The sequence below is a fragment of the Silurus aristotelis genome (genome assembly GCF_946808225.1).
Source record: "Silurus aristotelis genome assembly, chromosome: 3".
NCBI lineage: Eukaryota > Metazoa > Chordata > Actinopteri > Siluriformes > Siluridae > Silurus > Silurus aristotelis.
The window spans coordinates 8,922,598-8,941,917 of record NC_139576.1 but is presented as its reverse complement, the minus strand read 5'-3'; the positions used below and the strand labels follow the sequence as shown (position 1 = coordinate 8,941,917).

Below are 19,320 nucleotides of genomic sequence, written 5' to 3'. Positions count from 1 at the left end.
TTGTAGAACCTCATCCACAACTCGTGTACAGCTTGATCTCAATTCAGTTTTCAATTTATTCTGTTTTAGCTCCACACACTCCTGAGCTCAGTGATAAAGGTTGTGGAATAATAATACTCTAGTGCACTGGTTTGTTTGGTGCAGGAATGGAATAGAAATGTCAGCCAGCCAGGGTTTCTGAGGACTGCATGAAGGAAGTGAGATGTACAGAAGATGCTTGTATCGACTATGTTTTTCCTTGTGTTGTCTCTCATGGAGTTTTTCCTTGCCATGGTTGCAGGGGCACCACTAAGGTTCCTCATCATTGTGCTACAACAATCATTATCAATAAGCATAACAATTATTGCATATTCAGTAAAAAAAAGGTAAAAAACAACATGTATTATTATTTTATTCATATATTTATTTATTAATGTTACACATTATCAATCATAATAATTAATATAATTAATATTGACATTAATACACATTATATTAACATTAAATTAATATTATTTCAATATTTATTGATATTACAGTTAAATAAATGAACTGAAATGATGCATACTGTATACAATCAAGCAATTCCATACAGAAAGCCATTCCAAGGCTTTCCAAACATTTATACATCCCTATCTTTTTACCACTTGGTCATTTTCTGTCTTTTCTAAAGCTCAATGTTAGTCCATTGTTATTGCTCGATTACATGGAAAAAGATTCTTGGAAATACTGTTGCAACCATCAGTGGATCAACATCAGGGTTAGTAATAGAATTTCTATTTAATGTTCATTAAAACAGCTTCATCCGGGGATTTAGAATCATAACAAATAAACTGGAACGTAAATCACCTTTTTGGCTGGGAAAACTGGGTAACTACTCTGTTTCGCGCTCTCCTCTTTTTCAAGGTTTTCTTTCCTCTTTTTGACATCCTGATTTTCTTTGCGCCATTCTTGCATTTTACCATCTACCTGACGTGTGACAAGTCAGAACTTCTGAATCCCACAAACGTCCTAAACATGCACACCCTTGGCACGAGGGCATTCGTTATATCGTGCTTCCTAACAGTGCAAAGAGGCATTTAAAATACCAAAACTATACAAAATACTATGTGGTTGTGCTGGGCCTCCTGTGTGACCCTTAAAATTTTCCTAACCCCCCTTTACAGAGCCCCTGCATGCGTAGCATGTATTACATGTTACGTGTTAAGCTTTTGCATTTTTTGTGGAATTCTTGTAGGACACCAAATTTTCGTCGGCCTCTGAGCTTGTCAGTTGCTTGTGGCGGTTTTGAGGTCCAGCTGCTGGATTGTAATTGTACAAATCCAGTCATGCATTCATCCTTCCAGAGGTCTAGAAGCTTTTGAACAACAAGGCCAAACTGTTTCAGGATTTATTTTCTCATCTGACCAGAAGCCACAGAATCCTTTTGTCTTTCTGGTAAATCGGACACAGCTCAGATCTGTGGATTTCTGTGCTGAATTTTGTAATCCTTTCTTTTTTCTTTTTTTTTTTTTTTTTTTTTTTTTTTTTTGCAGCTTAACCTGCTCCTCAGAAATGCTGGAACAAAGCAGCCGAGTTAGAGTTCAGTAGCCCTGGATCGATCTTTTTTCACTCCATCTGTCTACCATCTACTTTTTAGCCCCCGCCTCTTCCAGTTGCCATGGAAACCCTTGCGGTTCGGAGTATTTGATTTGGTATTTGGTCACGCTAAAGTGTACCCCACTAAATGTCAAAAAGACCGCCCCTGTTCAGCAGAGAAAGTTTCATTGTCTCTCGGTTTTGCTCTAGAATTGATCGCTAATGAAACTCCAACTAGATTCCAACAAGCACTAATCTAATAGAAAGCTTTGTAGGAGTGGGATCTCGGTGGAATTGAATAGTCGTGGCTTGCCTCGATTCTAGTTTTCACACCCTGCTGGTGGCCGTTGTTGGGGAATTAGCACTTGCCTGAAATAATGCATTCACTGTTTGTTCAAGCAGTTCGCTTTTGGTTTTCTCAGACAAACTAAAATCTTGCCAGCAGAAAATTCAGTTATGCAGCGTGATTCATGTGTTACAGAGCAGAGATGAGAAAGGGTGGACTCTGGCAGAATCCAGATGTGGGAACAGCCTTTTGGAAAACACCCACACAAAACCCTAAAGCACCTCCGTAATGCCATTTAGGGAGAAATGTCTCACAGAGAGAGTGAGAATAAGAACTTATAAGGACACTGAAGATAGACGGTGGTCAGTGCAACTTTCTCTTACAGTCTCTTGCTGACATTAATGCGAACGATATTATAGAAAAAAACTTTCTTTCATAATACAGTGGCAAGACACATAAACATGGCTGTAACTGAATGGCTGGACACAGGAAATATTTCAGAATAGAGGAGGAGGGGCAAAGGTGCATGTGTGTGTGTGTGTGTGTGTGTGTGTGTGTGTGTGTGTGTGTGTGTGTGTGTGTTGTAGTAACCTCTTTACTTCAGACTCAACTTGGCAGAAGCCTATTGGCCAGACTGCTTCTCACATGACCAGTACAGTGTGCAGTGCAGTGGGGGTTGTTTGGTCTATGAAGAGAGAGAGAGAGAGAGAGAGAGAGAGAGAGAGAGAGAGAGAGAGAGCGAGCAAGGGGGAGACTAGCTTTCATAAAGGCTTCAAATACATACAGGGCCACCGGTAGAAGTGGATGACAAATCACAATGTATGCATGGAGGGTAGTCTCACCTCAAAAGAGCCTAAGAAGAAAGTTAAAAGTAAAAGATGAAGATGGAAAGAAAAGGAACAGCAATTGTGCTGATTTGAAGTAAAAAAAAAAAAAAAAAAGTGCAAAACCGAATCTGAAAGGCAGCACAATGTACAGCTTCTTCAAGGGAAGGGAAGGGAAGGGAAAGGAAAGGAAAGGAAAGGAAAGGAAAGGAAAGGAAAGGAAAGGAAAGGAAAGGAAAGGAAAGGAAAGGAAAGGAAAGGGAGGGAGGAAGGAAGGAAGGAAGGAAGGAAGGAAGGAAGGAAGGAAGGAAGGAAGGAAGGAACTTGACTACTATGCAATCTTAAAATAGATGATGGTGCTGAAACGTGTGTCTGAGAGAAAAATTGATAAATTATGAAGTGATGAAAATAAATGAAATAGTCTAATAGTTCATTATGCAGTGAGGTTTGCGCTCCCTCAGGGAAGAAAGGGAGTGAGATATAGAAATTATAAAAGAGAGATATTAACAAAAGGAGAACGAAAAAGTTTCCCTTAAAGCAAAAAAGTAAAATCTAAACAAAATAAAGACACATGCAAAAAACGAAAGAAAGAAAATTTGGAAAAAAAAGGGCAATGTGAATCATTTAAGATTGATTGGGAATCAGACATGTTTTGAGAGCTATAACACAGTCTATTAAAAATGACAGAATGAAAATTAAGTAGTCTGATGCAATATACAGTGATGATGTCAGAAAAGAAATGACAGAATATGAATAGCAGGAATAAAAATAAAGAAAGGAGAGAAAGGGCTTTATACTCAAGTCTGATGACGCTTCGTACATTACACAGAGTAGGGTAGAATTGTGCCGTCTCAAGAAAGAAACAAAGAGATGGAAATTAAATAGAATATGAGATAGAACTAATAAAGAGAAACATATGGAAATGGTCAATGAAAGAAAAGGCAGGTTAAGTGAAAAAGTTAATAAAATAATGGTGTGTTGTTGAAAACCAAGGAAAGATGATTAATGGATGGATAAAAGGATGGATGGATAGATGGATAGATGGATGGATGGATGGATGGATGGATGGATGGATGGATGGATGGATGGATGGATGGATGGATGGATTATTGGGGTTTTATTCGAATCAGAAAGTTTAAAAGAAATGTGGACCAGTTTGATTGGGCAATGCAGTGAAAGCAGCCTGTTTTTTTTTTTTTTTTATTTATTTTTCATTTCATAAAGCTGAAGTCAGCACAATCACTGACATTTGCATTATGTAATTAAGAACAAGAATCGCAATTTATTAATCAGCAGATGGACAAAGCAGCAAAAACCTACAGACGCTGCCACTAATTGTATTCAGGAGCCACATTTTCAGAGGTGAACAAATTCACATGCACGATTGAACAGATGTTTCCGGAGGTTGCGATTAAAAAAACCTGATGTGAAAGCTACTTATTTGTCGCAGTACTACTTTTATCTGTTTCACTTATTTTAGTTGCATTGTTATATTAGTAAATCATGTTTCCTGCTTGGATTTGGCCTACATTTAGTCTTGCTTGTTTTTTTTTTTTTATTATAAAAAGAGCACAAAGCATCTCTGCTTTCTCTTTTATTAACGACAGTCTGGGTAAGGGCTTTACATGCGCATTAAATTAATCACAATTTGGCAAAAGCAGGTCTGTAAAATTTGATTAGCTTTAATGCATAAGATTTGAATGTTTGTTTGTTTTGTTTACTTTCTGAGCCCACTCTCGACCTCCCAAAAAGCTTTGCCCCTGAATTAACACTGGTTCAGCTACAGCTTGTTGAGCTTTCAAGTTCATTCAGATGTTAAGCTGCTGATTTACAACTGTATAAACACACACTTTGGCTAATTATAGATGTTCATGAGCACATCTTGAGCAAGGCTCTTAATTCTCAACTGCACAGATGTATAAAAATAAAGGGAGAGAATTGTATGTCGCTCTGGATGAAGGTCCCTTCCAAATGCCCTAAATGTAACTGCAAATCCTAATGAATTATCTAGCTGCACTAATTTGCTGATTGCTGATTTGAGACTTTGATTCAGTTGGAGTAACAAGGTATTGGGTCAATGACAAGACAAAAGGCCCATTAAAAAAAAGCAAACTAAAAGGATTTTTTCTTTTAACTCTTTTTGTTAATTCTACATTTTGGTATTGTATGAGGAAGTCAGGTGTGTCGGAGAAGTATGTGAGGGTGGTGCAGGACATGTATGACGTCGGTGTGACAGCGGTGAAGTGTGCAGGAGGAACGACAGACTGGTTCAAGGTGGAGGTTGGACTGCATCAAGTATCCGCTCTGAGCCCTTTCCTGTTTGCAGTGGTGATGGACAGGTTGATGGACGAGGTCAGACAGTGGACTATGAGGTTTGCGGATGATATTGTGATTTGTAGGGTAGGGAGCAGGTTGAGAAGAGCCTGGAGAGGTGGAGGTACACGCTGGAGAAAAGGGGAATGAAAGTCAGTAGTAGTAAGACAGAGTACATTTGTGTGAATAAGAGGGAGGGCAGTGGAGTGGTGTGGTTACAGGGAGAAAAGGTGGAGAAGGTGGAGGAGTTCAGGTACCTGGGGTCAACAGTGCAAAGTAATGGAGAGTGTGTTAGAGAAGTGAAGAAAAGAGTGCAGGCAGGGTGGAGTGGGTGGAGAACAGTGATAGCAGGTGGATTTGTGATAGAAGAGTGTCTGTGAGAGTGAAAGGGAAAGTTTATAGGACTGTGGTGAGACCTGCAATGTTGTATGGTTTAGAGACAGTGGCATTGAGTAAAAGACAGGAGGTGGAGCTGGAGGTAGCAGAGCTGAAGATGTTGAGGTTTTCGTTGGGAGTGATGAGGATGGACAGGATTAGAAACAAGTTTATTAGAGGGATGGCACATGTAGACAAGGTCAGGGAGGCGAAATTGAGATGTTTTGGACATGTGCAGAGGAGGGACATGGGGTATATCAGTAGGAGAATGCTGAGGATAAAGCTGCCAGGAAGGAGAAAAAGAGGAAGACCATGGAGGAGGTTTATGGATGTGGTAAAGAGAGGACATGCAGGTAGTTTGGTTGGAAGAGGCAGATGTAGAGGACAGGGTGGTATTGAGACGGATGATCCGCTGTGGCGACCCCTAATAGGAGAAGCCGAAAGAAGAAGAAGACGAAGAAGAAGAAGAAGGAGATTAATTCTACATTTTCCACAGTGATTCTATGTCTTTTTTCATCACTTGAGTTTGGAATAAGAAAAAAATAATAAATACATTTAATGCAAATGTGGCTGCTTAATGCAAAACTTCCGATAGTTGGTATGGCTTGTAGAGAAGCAGAGAAACACATATGGAGAGAGAAAGAAAGAGAGAAAGAGAATGAAAAATCAAACTGAAGAGGAAAAAATGAAAATGGGCTTTGACTTTTGTATAGACCTGAAGTAGTAGAAACTGGAGCAGATATGTGCATAAAAGAGGGACATATGCCATGTACAGCGGCTGTGGCTTCACCACAATGAAATGTGGAGGGAAAAAATGTCACCTTGATTTTTGAAAGAGTTTCATACGCCTTACATTTTTACCAGAACGTTAATGAGAATGTAGTGACAGAGAATTAATAAAATATGGAATGAGTGACGATGTGAAGTGAAGGTGAGGGTAACGAGGGCAAAAGCCTGAATCACACTATGTATGAGGAAAATGATTTTCTCTAGATGGCTCAGTGCTGCCCTCTACAGTCAGCTTCACTTTTGGCATGATGACTTGAGCATCATTAATGCATCATTTCCCAAAACTCTCACAGCTGGTTTGTCATCTAGTGAGAGAATGCACGAAATGAAACTGGTGGGATAAAGTTATAATGCTTTATCAAAGAATTAGTGTGCTTGCGTGGCACTAGAAATGAGAGCTCTACTTCAAAGCTGAATGTGTGTGTGTGTGTGTGTGTGTGTGTGTGTGTGTGTGTGTGTGTGTGTGTGTGTGAAACAACTCAGTTTGTGAAAGCAAAGGTGCCAATAGTCTATGGTATTTCATAGTGCTTACACCTCATAGAAAGTGAAACGCCTGGAAATTGCACTTTTCTCAGATAACGCAGTATTCAGTCCAAAAAACAAGTCAATGGCAAGTCACATGATGTGAAGACATGCTTTTGCTTTTGTCTTAACTTTGTCATGGTTAATTCTGACCAGTAAATTTATAAGCCAATAGAATACATGGACTGTGATGTCAATGATTGGGTAAAAAAATTTATAAACTAATTACCGTATTTTTCAGACTATAAGCCGCTACTTTTTTCCTACGCTTTGAACCCCGCAGCTTAAACAACGAAGCAGCTAATTTATGAATTTTTTCTGGGGTTTTTTTCCGATTTCAGAAACTTCATACCAAAAAACTGAGCGTCATAACATTAGACCAATTAAATTTACGAACGGAAACGAAAAAACGCACCTCACCTGTGTTCTGAGCTACACGGCATCGGGAGAAAAAACTTTTTTTTTAAACGCACGACGATGCCAAAAGATAAACTCCCGAGAGAAATTGTTGTAAAAGGAAGGAGGAAGACAGTGAACAATGATTTTCTTGGTTGGCTACTGTTTAGATACAAGCCGTTGTAGCGCGTTGAGTCTGGGTGAAGGGAGAGCTCACTAACTCAGTTGCAACAGAAATCATATAAGCACAGACAGGTTTCCAAAACTCTTGCTTTTTTATTATTCTTATTATTAGAAAATAAAAATTTATGGATTTTTCCTGGGTTTTTCCCGGTTTCACAAGCTTCAAGCCAAAAAACTGAGCCCCATAACATTAGACCAATGAAATTACTGAACGGGTTCAGGTGAACCAATGAAACTCTTTATATTAAATCAGATGCGCTCCCACTGAATCGGGCCGCACCACATCATAAATATGGATGAGGTTCCTCTGACGTTTGACCTGCCGCTCACTCGGACTGTCTACAGGAAATGCGAATCATTCGTTAAGCTGAAAACAACCGGGCATGAAAAAACACACTTCACCTGTGTTCTGAGCTGCGAGGCATCGGGAGAAAAGATTCACCGAGGGTTTTTTTTAAACGCACGACGATGCCAAAAGATAAACTTAAAATAAAGTTCATTGGTTTCAGTGTAGACAACTGCGGCTTATAGACAGGTGTGGCGTATTTATGTTCAAAATAAAAATCTTTGTCAAATTCAGTGGGTGCGGCTTATATTTGGGTGCGTTTAATAGTCCGGAAATTACGGTATATATTGTGGGTGGGTGGGTGGGTGGGTGGGTGGAAGGATGGATGGATGGATGGATGGATGGATGGATGGATGGATGGATGGATGGATGGATGGATAGATAGATAGATAGATAGATAGATAGATAGATAGATAGATAGATAGATAGATAGATAGATAGATAGATAGATAGATAGATATGATATGATATGATATGATATTTAGACACAATACAAACTGATAAAGGAATTTAGGAATTGCTCCAACTCGACTATGGCAGATTTTTCTCATTTAATACTGTGAAACTGTGCTGTTGCCTCTAGCACCTCTTAAATTTTGTGTTGGTGGAGATGTGAGTGCATGTGATCAATCAGTGGTCTGCACTAATTTTAGCTCCACTAATAAGCCACAGCTCAGCTCTCATGGTACCACGGCACAAAAGAAGCATTTTCATGATGCCAGTATGTACCGTTTCTCACAAAAGTGAATACGCCGCTCATATTTCAGCAAACATTTTAGTATATAAAATACTATAAATATGAAACTTGGATATATATTAGAGTAGTCAGTGTGCAGCTTGTATAGCAGTACAGATTTACTCTCCTCTGAAAATAACTCAACATACAGCCATTATTGTCTAAATAACTATAAACAAACAATGGTGCTCACTCAAAACACTTGTTTTGACTTGTTAATTTAGGGTGTACTTACTTTTGTTGCCAACTATTTTGTCTGTACGTTGAGTTATTTTTCAGAGGACAGTAAATATTGTACTGCTATACAGGCTGCACATCGACTACTCTAAATATATCCAATTTACATTTCTATAGTATTGTCCCTACAGAACATATACCGTAATTTCCGGACTATAAGCCATTTTTTTCGATATTACTGCATGTGTGCAAGACCGAGGAATATGTCATTATTTTCTGATGCTCATTCCTAAGTTTCTTTGACTAACCCGTAACGCTGTTGCCAAGAAAAATAAAAGAGCACGAGTTTTGGAAACCTGTGTGTGCTTATATGATTTCTGTTGTAACTGGAGTTAGTGAGCTCTCCCATGACCCAGACTCAACGCGCTACAACGGCTTGTATCTAAACAGTAGCCGACCAAGTAAGTCATTGTTCACTGTCTTCCTCCTTCCTTTCACAACTATTTATCTCGGGAGTTTATCTTTTGGCATCGTCGTGCGTTAAAAAAAAAAGTTTTTTCTCCCGATGCCTTGCAGCTCAGAACACAGGTGAGGTGCGTTTGTCGTTTCCGTTCAGAAATTTCATTGGTCTAATGTTATGTCGCTCAGTTTTTTGGCTTGAAGAAAAAAAATCATAAATAAGCCGCTTCGTTGTTTAAGCCGCGGGGTTCAAAACGTGGGGAAAAAGTAGCGGCTTATAGTCCGGAAAATACGGTAATAAAATGGTTGCTGAAATGTGGGGGTGTATTTAGTTTTTGTGAGGTACTGTATATAATATTTTCATTTCCTAACAGTGTGTCAATCAGCCATGATCTTTCATAACCCTCTGTAAACGTGCAGTTGCACCCCTGCATGTAATGGCAGAAACCATCCATAAATGCCAAATAGATTTCATCAAAATATCTCAATAAAGATAAGTAAAAAAAAAGATTTAAATTATTTACATTACATTTCAAGGAGCATGTAATAAAACATTGTTCTGCTTTATTACTAATATAAAAAGAATCTCTATACATCATATACAGAAGGAAAGCTTTAAATAACAGGACATTACTGTGGGATACAGATACAGTAACAAGGATGTTGTGTGTGTGTGTGTGTGTGTGTGTGTGTTTGTGGCTGTGTGATATTTGCTTTTTGGAGAAATAAATAAAGTAACTCATTTTTTAGTTTTTGCTGTGGTGGCACTTTTCTGGTTTTGACATTCGTTGGTGTTTTTTGATAAGTCTGACTTTTGCTTCACTGGCTGCTGTGCTCCAGTTGAAGGCTCGTCCATGCTGTGTGTGAGTCGAGCACAATTTCCCCCCAAGAGAAGTACCATTTGTTACAAAGCAGGAGGGAAGAGCTTTATACCCCACGTGCCCTTCTTTTCAAGGAGAACATCCTGTTGTCAGGGTAACAAGAGGCAGGTGGCCTGATGGGAGTTTGTGGGAAGCAGAGAGAGTTCTGCCATTTATAGAGAGTGATATTTATCCTCTCTCCTGAGACCGTGTGTGTGTGTGTGTGTGTGTGTGTGTGTGTGTGTGTCTGTGTGTGTGTGTGTGTGTGTGTGTGTGTGTGTGTGTGTGTGCGTGTGTGTGTGTGTGTGTGTGTGTGTGTGTGTGCTTGTGTGTGTGTGTGCGTGTGTGTGTGTGTGTGTGTGTGTGTGTGTGTGTGTCAGCATATGTGTGTAGTATTTTTTTGTGCTTTTAAAATGTCTGGCTTTTCAATTGTAATATCAAACCATCATATCCATCATGTTGTACTTTCAAATACTTTCAGCTAGAAAATGAGAATACACTGAACAGTTTCTTCCAGCACGTTTTCTGTAAAATGGAACCAACCATAAAACATTACCTTTTTTATATTTGTGTCTTAATAACAAAAATTATTTGGATTATTGAGTATAATTAATGCATTTTTTTTAACAGTGTATGTATGGAAATATATAGATTTTGATATACCTTATAGATTCCTACATTTATGGCTAAACAGTTATTTCTAATGAGCAAACCAGAGGTGAGGTAGGAATCGTGTAGCTCATCTGAGCAAAAATAGGCAGAAAGAAAGAGAGAGACAGAGCGAGAGTGTGTGTATACATGTAAGATATATAATATGACCCATTGTAAGGTATTTCCTGATTGCCATCACTACAAAAGTGTAAACCAGAATAAGTGTAATAATAAAAAATTATCACCTTCTGAAATTACCACAGCACACAGGCACTTGGGCGAATTTAAGTGTTAGATTGAATCACCGTTATTGACAGTCCCATGTTATGAAGGAAACTCATGAGGCCATCTCCTAAAGGCCTGGTTTAACGAACACACTTGAAGCTTTGGTTTGTCTAACAAGCTCTCCAAGGGAAGCTAATTATCCGGATCGAGAGTTGTGGAGCAGGTTTGGACAAACACCTGAAGTCCTGAGATGAGCAGGTTTCATTGGAGCTCAAAATAATTCCTTTATTTTTATAATGCAATCACTCCATCTAGTGTTTAGTTTGTGCAATGGCGCACGTTGCAAAAACTATTTGCAGCTTACGTTGTCTTGGTGAAAATAATGTGAAATAATCTCTAGGCTGTAATATCTGCTACTGACAAAATGTTCTAATGAAAAGTATTTCTTTTTATAATGATAGTCAATTCAAGTTGCATTACTATGTCATGTAATGCGGTTACAGAAGGATGCAAGTGCAGGTGAAACTTTTCGAGTTCAAAGACAGACAAATCTGTATGGAACAGCAAAATCCTAGTCAGTAACAGAGTTTTTTGGTATCATGTAGGGGGGTAAATACTTAACCACAGTTTGGTAATAAGACCTGTAGTGACCAAAAGGACCTTACTGGCAAAATATATTGTTCCATAGAGTGCACACAACCTGTGTATTAGTATGTTAAATATCTGTATTAGTAATGTGTGTGTGTGTGTGTGTGTGTGTGTGTGTGTGTGTGTGTGTGTGTGTGTGTGTGTGTGTGTGTGTTTCTCTGCAGGAACCCCAGAGCAAGTCGAAGGTGTGTGCTAATGTATTCTGCGGTGCAGGCAGAGAGTGTGCAGTAACAGAGAAAGGCGAACCCACTTGCTTGTGTATTGAGGTAAGGAGAAGAAAGTATATATATTTTTAAATGATGAACAGAATGGGATTTGACATTAAGTCTGATAAACTGAAATGAAGATTAGTAGAGCATATAACCATAAATAGAAAATTGGAAAATTGCCAAATGTTTTTTAATAAATTACTTGGATGTTTCTAAACTGTGCTTAGGGCTAAACTCACTCACGTATTAAAAAAAAACAAAAAAAAAACAGAAACACTGATATTATACAGTATGTGCGATTTATATTTGATTAAATGATTCCAGATCACTGGTTTAACCCTTCAGGGTTTAGTGTCTGGTTAGTGCTTGTTAGTATTTTCTGCTCTGTTTGTCAATTAAAGATTATATAACAACTTGGGGTTATTTACTTTTGAGAAATAAATTTTATTGATGCAAAAAGCTTTATTTTTTTTATATATTTTTTTTACATCTAAATTCAGTACAATTCCATGTTGTCAGCTGTGTTTCATTTATTGTTCCTTACCTTAGAGACCCAGAGGGGGTTAAACAAAGCTCTTAATAGCACAGGAATAGTGTAGGAGTGCTTTCAGGAAATCAAGGGATGAATCTGTAAAGGTCTAGGGGTGTTTCCGAAAAAGTCTAGGCGAGCTTTCGGAAAGGACTTAAAAGCTTTTAGAAAATTCTGAAAAATTCTAGGGGTTCCTTAAAAAAAAGTTTCTGAATACTACTAGAAAAGTGTATGTGTGCTCCTGGAAAAGTTTGGGGGTGCTCCCAAAAAAGTACAAATAGGTCATAAAAAGCCTAACTGACTAACTGAATGTTTCTCTCTTTGTCTGTTTGTTTCTCAGCAATGTAAACCTCATAAGCGCTCAGTGTGTGGCAGTAACGGCAAAACATACAGAAACCACTGCGAGCTTCACAGAGACGCCTGCCTTACTGGACTCAAGATTCAGGTGGCACATGATGGGCACTGCAGAGGTGAGAGAACAAAGCATAGGAGAGGACCATGGGGCACAGGGAATAGAAAAGTGTGACTGAAACTAATATGGTTAATAAAACCCTGAGCAAATCTGCTACTGACACAATGTTCTTGTGATAAGTTATTTCTTCTTAAATCCCAATTAATGAATTCAAGTTGCAACACTATGTTGTTTAATGCTGTCGCAGATGGATAGTCAATGACAAGCAGAGTTCAGGCAATCAGCAAACAAGGACAGGCAGGATCAACAACTGTCCCAGCAGCAAAATATAAAAAATGAGCATTTACTTTTCTTTGTGTTTGTGCCTAATAGGCTTGTATACATGTTTGTGTTTAACTTTTTGTACAGTTGTGCTCAGTCAGTAGCAGAGTGATTGAAAGTGAGAATGTGTCTAAGTGTGTTGTGGGAAATTGAGTCCATGATGGCCATGTTTGGAGATCTGACAATAAAAAATGTGAAAGTTTAGGGGGGTGAATACTTATGCAACACTCTGTATGGCAAAAAGATCGTTTGCAAATATAAGCCCACATTTGTATTATTGTGACTGGAGTTGAAAATTGTATAAGCAGTTATGTAAAAGTAATATTTACACAAAAAGGTTTGTAAACAGTGATGTATATATGGAAGCCTACGGAGCACTGAACCCTAGGGGGCGCTTTATCATTCTATCTACAGTTTTTTTCCATAGGGGCACGCTAGAGGGCACTTTATTACATTTGATCCACCAGAGGGGCATTTTTCATGTTTTATGTACCATAAAGGCAACCTAATATGCACTTAAACAGTTAGTCTCTAGATATAAGTTTAGCAATAGAAGCTCTAGTAGCCTGTTAATAACATGAGCTTGAATCCAGTTGAGCAAAAGGTACTGTGTTCCAAACAGTCCGTAATAAAAATAAAATAAAAATACAGCTAATATTCATGCATTTATTAATTATGTTTGTAAAATTTAATGTGATATTAATTCATAAACATTCCCTGGGAATCCCTGACCCAAAGCATGTATTACTGTATTTTTATTTGCAAGTGTGGTGTGGAATATTATTTAGAAATTGTATTCTCATACACATATGTATGTGACCAATACAATTAGCATAAAATTACTCCAAGTCATAATCTTCCCTGGTCCTGATGATGTAATAAATAGTCTAATAGTTTTATTACCTGAAAAGTGGTCATGTCTATTTGACGTCATGGACATTTGCTTGATATTTACTTTGATGACCCATCATTTATTAATAGGGATTACTGCTTTTATGTTAATGCCTTATTACGTTTTAATATTATTTTATGACAGAAGTTATGTTATCTCAATACTAATAGTGAAATAAAAATGCAAAGGGTAAGCTTTGTTGAGGAATGCTGATCTGGATCAATCAGCAGAGTATCAGTAGGCTGAGCTGGGCAGATATAAATCAGCTGAAACCGGTGTGAACCTGCTAGACTGATTAGCATGAACTCATTGCCTGATGGTTGAACCCTGGCCAGGCTATTCTCTCATATCCCAGACAGATAGCACATTATCAGAACAGAGTGTTCATGGAGTTCCCTTTATAATGTATAATATTTTATAAATATAATTATTCAAAATGCACAAGGTAATACAGTTCAACTACAGGCTGTAGGCTGTGTTGTTTTAACCACGATCTGATAATTTAAGTGTAAAATGTTTTAAAGGGTATTTACAGTCTTTTGCTTTTCTTTAATACATTGGAATAAAGGAAACCTCTGAGTGACTGGTCAGTTTGTGGCCAGAATTTCTAGGTTAATTCTTTTTCTGCGTGGGGCTGATTTACAAAGTGATCGTCTACGTGTCTTTTTTTTTTTAGGGGGGGGGGGGTACAGTTTGAAAGAGTTATGGGAACAATTAACATTGCTAGAGGCATAAAAAGGGAAAAGGGAATGCCTCCAAAAAAGTCTAGGGGTGCTAAGCTTAATGTCATGGGGTGCTCATAGAAAAGTCTATGGATGCTTCTGGAAAAGTCTAGGGCTACTAGTGTAAAAGTCATGGGGTGATCATAGTAGCTCGCATGCTGAAAAAGTGTGTGCACCCCTGGTCTAAGGGTACTACTGGAAAATCTCTCATTATTTAAAAATAAGAGATTGTACAAAAATGTTTCCATGGCTTTAATTCAATTCATTTTTATTTGTATAGCGCTTTTTACAATGGACATTGTCTCAAAGCAGCTTTACACAGATAATAAGGTTATATAGAAGAATGTGTAAGGTTTATTTGCTTATAAGTTACTTCCTTATAATTGTTTATTCCTGATGTGACTGTGGCACGGGAAAAAAAAGGTGGTCTTTATACCTGTCTCATGTAGTATTTAAAATTAATTACAGAAATTGCATATTAATGCAAATAATACTTAATTCTCTATTCTCGAGAGCCTGATTGTAAGCCTAATCATTCTCTGGGCAGAAGATAACCCTGGTGTTTCTCTTTTTTCTGCTTCAGAAAGAAAGACAGAGAAGCCTGCTGCCAGTCCAGGTGAGTGCAGAGTCTGATATCAGTTCTCTTATTGCTAATCAGCAGAATAAGCTCATAAAGTAGAGCAGGTTCATATTTGCTTAGTCAGCATACTGCGCATGTCTTATATCAGCAACTCCATTGTTTTTAGTGTTAAAATCTTTTTACTGAGAAACAAGGAGAAAGTTTACTCAGATTGTAGTGAGAAATGAATGTTATAATAGAGTTAAACATATATAGTAAGGTGTTACATTTAATTGCTCTACAGATGTAATCACAGAATTATACGATTTTTAAACAAGTGCGTATATATGCCGGGGTTTGTTGAAAACCGACACAACTCTGTCACGTGTGATCTAGACCTTGACCTTAAACCAAATTTTCTTGCATGGCAGCTTCAGCAAGGTGTAGTATCAAGCCCTGTACGACTAAGCGAGAGTTTGTCATGCTGAAACACGTTTTGAATCATGCGCGTAGACTCAAAACTGTGGAATGGCATTTTAATGGTTTTAGAGAACTCAGTCCTTTTATACAGTAAATGACTTTATGAAATTTGATACACAAAAGCAAAATTTAAAAGTCCACGAACTAAGAGGACTCAAAATAACCAGAGCAGATTACTTTTGTTCAGCTTATTAAAAATAAACTGTGTGTGTGTGATTAATTCATCACAAACAAACCAAATCATGAGCATGATTTAGCAATTCTAAAACTCTGAGTAGCACAATAAACAAATGAATTAATACATAACATGCACACATAACTATATCATGATCTAAAATTTGGTATTTTTATAATGCACAATGTTTTCTAAGCAGAATTTTAGCAAAACAAAAAAGCTGCAAAAGTTTCAAGTCAAGTGAAGTTTATTTGTATAGCGCTTTTCACAACAGACATTGTCTCAAAGCAGCTTTACAGAAAACAACAGTGAAGGTGAATGGTGTGCATTTATCCCTGATGAGCAGCCGTGGCGACTGTGGCAAGGAAAAACTCCCTTAGATGTAATGAGAAAGAAACCTTGAGAGGAACCAGACTTAAAAGGGGAACCCATCCTCATTTGGGTCACATCAAGAGTTTGATCATGCTTGGTTCTTTTTAACGCACTTATTTGACTATTGTACATAATTGAGATAAAATGATAGAAAAGTAATTACTCATAATCACACTATCCGATATCACCTGGATGAGTCTGGTTCCTCGCTATGCGTCTTCCTCATGCCGTCTCAATGGAGTCCCAAATAAATAATAAACAATAAATAATAAATAAATAAATAAATAATATAACTAAGAATAACAATATTAATACAATTAATAATAAATATGCAGCGACAATAAAAGTATCTGGGACAAGAGCAGATTTTGGAGTTTAATCGTTTACATGTTGCTAAGGGTAACAATCGATTTGGTTGGCTGGCACCTAATGATAACCTGCTATGGTGTCAAAAAAATATACACTTTATGGACAGAGGTTTGTGGACACCTGACCATAAGATTGTACATGCTTTCTGATTACCCCATTTAATGTTTATTCCCCATTTGCTGTTATAATAACCTACACTCTAATGTGAAGATGTTCCACTAGATTTTAGAGTGTGCTGGTTGAGATTTGTGAAGAGCCCTTTAGTCAGTCAGTGTTCATCCCAAATGCATCCTAACCCTAAATAGGGCTAAAGTCAGAGCTCAGTAGCAGGCTCTAGCAGCATTGTCTTCCACTCCGACCCATGTAAACCATATCTTCATGGACTTGGCTTTAAGTCTCATAGTTGAAATGAAATTAAAATGCAATGCTACCACATCCAAGACATTTAATACAATTGTCTGCCTTCAATGTGGTGGTAACAGTTTAGGGAAGAACCACATATGGCTTGAATAGTCAGGTTTCTCGATACTTTTGTCCATACAGTGTTTTTTGGCAAACGTTTATGTAAGCAAATAAAAAAACCTGACTGCTATGTTCATATGTATATAGCACCTTTTAAAGAATTGAGTGTGTATGTGCAGTTGTCTGCTACGTGGGTGACCGCAATGAACTGCGCAGACGTGTGATTGAGTGGCTGCAGACTGAAGTTGTGCCAGACGGCTGGTTCACCAAAGGCTCGAACTTCACTGACATCCTGCTCAAGTACTTCAAGGTGAGTTTAAAGATGTTTAAGGCTTTCGAATGACTTTAATTTCCTTTAAATAGAATTGTTTAGATTCATCCTTTCTTTGCTTGGATACATTATGGACTTTTGGGAGCTTTCTTGACACATTCATAGGCCGGCCTGTCTCTACTGTAAAGTATGTTTTATCTTAATTCAGACGGAATTGATTAGGCTACTATACAACACATCACTACAGCACATAGCTATCTAATAACTTGATAAAAGCATGGCATTCACAGCATGAGGATATCACACTATCATATTTTCAGATATTTCTGGCTGACTATTGTCAGTTCTTGAAACTGAAATTGTTTTCTATTTGGAACTTACTGGTTTAGTTTTTTAATTTAAAATGTTATTAAAAGTTAAAAGAAAAACAGCAAATAAACAACTAACAAATGCCAATGTATTGATTATATATCAAATATATTACATTTCCATGTATATGAGCCTTTATCATTATACGCTTAATAAGGTTAATTATTGAGTCGCAAAGTCATAGCACGGAGGCCAAATTCTTCTTCAGTACAAATACATCGTTAGGTAGAATAATAATAATCAATTCAGGAGAAGTATTAGCATAGTAGTTAAGAAGTTAGATCCTAGATTCCAGCACTACTATGCTGCCACTGCAAGGCCCTTAACCATTAACTGCTCAGTTGTGTAAGTGAGATGATTGTAGGTTGCTCTAAATGAGACCTGTGCCAATTTCTCATATTATTGTTGGAAAGGGATGTTAGAAAGCGCATACTGTACAAATCTTTTGGTCAGGTGCCCACAAACTTTTGTCCATATAGTATAACTGAACTTTACCTTTCTACAACATGCTTTGATGCAGGGTTTTAAGAGGAATGCAGTGAAGTTACAAGTTCTAAGACTATATCAGGCTTTCTATGGCCTTTAATCTCAGGTTCAACTGTTACTTTAACACTATCCTGAGTTGCTTTATGCAATGTGCTATATATTCCAGTTAATATAGCTTATCAGGTTTGGGTGCTATAATCAAATCTCATTATGCTGTAACACTTGTGAATGATTAATGACCACGATGACCCTATTTATGTCATACATGTTTTAAAACATAAAGATATAAATAAAAATCTCACAATCCCATGCTACCTCTATGGAGAATGGCTCTCTCTTGTGTGTTGTTTGTGTCAAGGTTTTTTCATCATGTCAGCTCAGGGAGATTTTCCTCACCACTCTCACTCTCTTGCTTGTTCAGTAAAGATTTTAGTCTACATCCAGATTTCTGTAAAGCTGATTAAAAAACTCTAATTGAATTGAAGATGTGTCACATGGGTGAGTACACTAAAGAGTAAAATGTGACAGCATGCTGTAATAGGAAAAGAATCAAATTAGGGCTGGTGCGCTGCAGACTGGTGCAAAGCATAGTTACTGTTACCACTGCAAAGTTGATTTATTTCCTGTAACAGAAGGCCCGGGGAATGTTTTATTGCTTTTACACTCTATCAATCTGCCATGAATTCAAATATTTTAATTTATTAAGGAATATAATTACATTTATTTCAAATAAAGTTATGTTTTCTTTCATATTTTCAGTACAAAATCCAAATAGTTAATCACAATGATGTAGTAACTTTTACCCAAAGTTTACTGTAATCAACCAATCAGCATTTATCTGTAGTATATGTTACTATAGGGAATTCTCTCAGCGACACACTTACAGCAGCTCAGGAAAAGGCCTGGCTGATGTCGATCAGCAGCAAACTGATGGAAATCTAATTATGCATAAAAAATGAATAACCTAAATACCTGGCCAGTTCATGATTAAGTAAATATAAAGTAAAAGCTTATGGATTTCCAGACATATGCTGTAATCAAAAATAAAACCTAATACATTAATTATATTAAATACATTTACAGCATTTGACAGTTATTTCAATTATACAAATAAGCAGTTGGGTAAAGGACTTTGCCCAAGGGTACATCTATGCCAGCTTGGTGGCAATTGGATTTAACCTCACAACCTGTTGAAGAGAATGCCAATAGTTTAATTACTGAGCTACCACTTTATCCTGACATTTTAGGTTTAAAGAGGTTTAAAGATATACTTTGCTCAGGACTCACCTAAAGAAAACAAACAAAAAAAAAAAGTGAAAGGACCTAGTTTTTATTCCTAAATCTA

The 19,320-nt window shown here is 37.4% G+C and overlaps 1 protein-coding gene across 1 annotated transcript in view; it reads left to right on the top strand.

Moving 5' to 3' along the window:
- Nucleotides 1-19,320, top strand: part of fstl1b (follistatin-like 1b) — a 60,768-nt gene that overhangs the window by 33,435 nt on the left and 8,013 nt on the right. Inside the window, exons 3-6 of the mRNA XM_083537157.1 lie at nucleotides 11,512-11,613; nucleotides 12,426-12,555; nucleotides 15,016-15,048; nucleotides 17,029-17,159. Coding sequence (XP_083393283.1) covers nucleotides 11,512-11,613; nucleotides 12,426-12,555; nucleotides 15,016-15,048; nucleotides 17,029-17,159 — 396 coding nt within the window. The remainder of the gene's footprint in view (nucleotides 1-11,511; nucleotides 11,614-12,425; nucleotides 12,556-15,015; nucleotides 15,049-17,028; nucleotides 17,160-19,320) is intronic.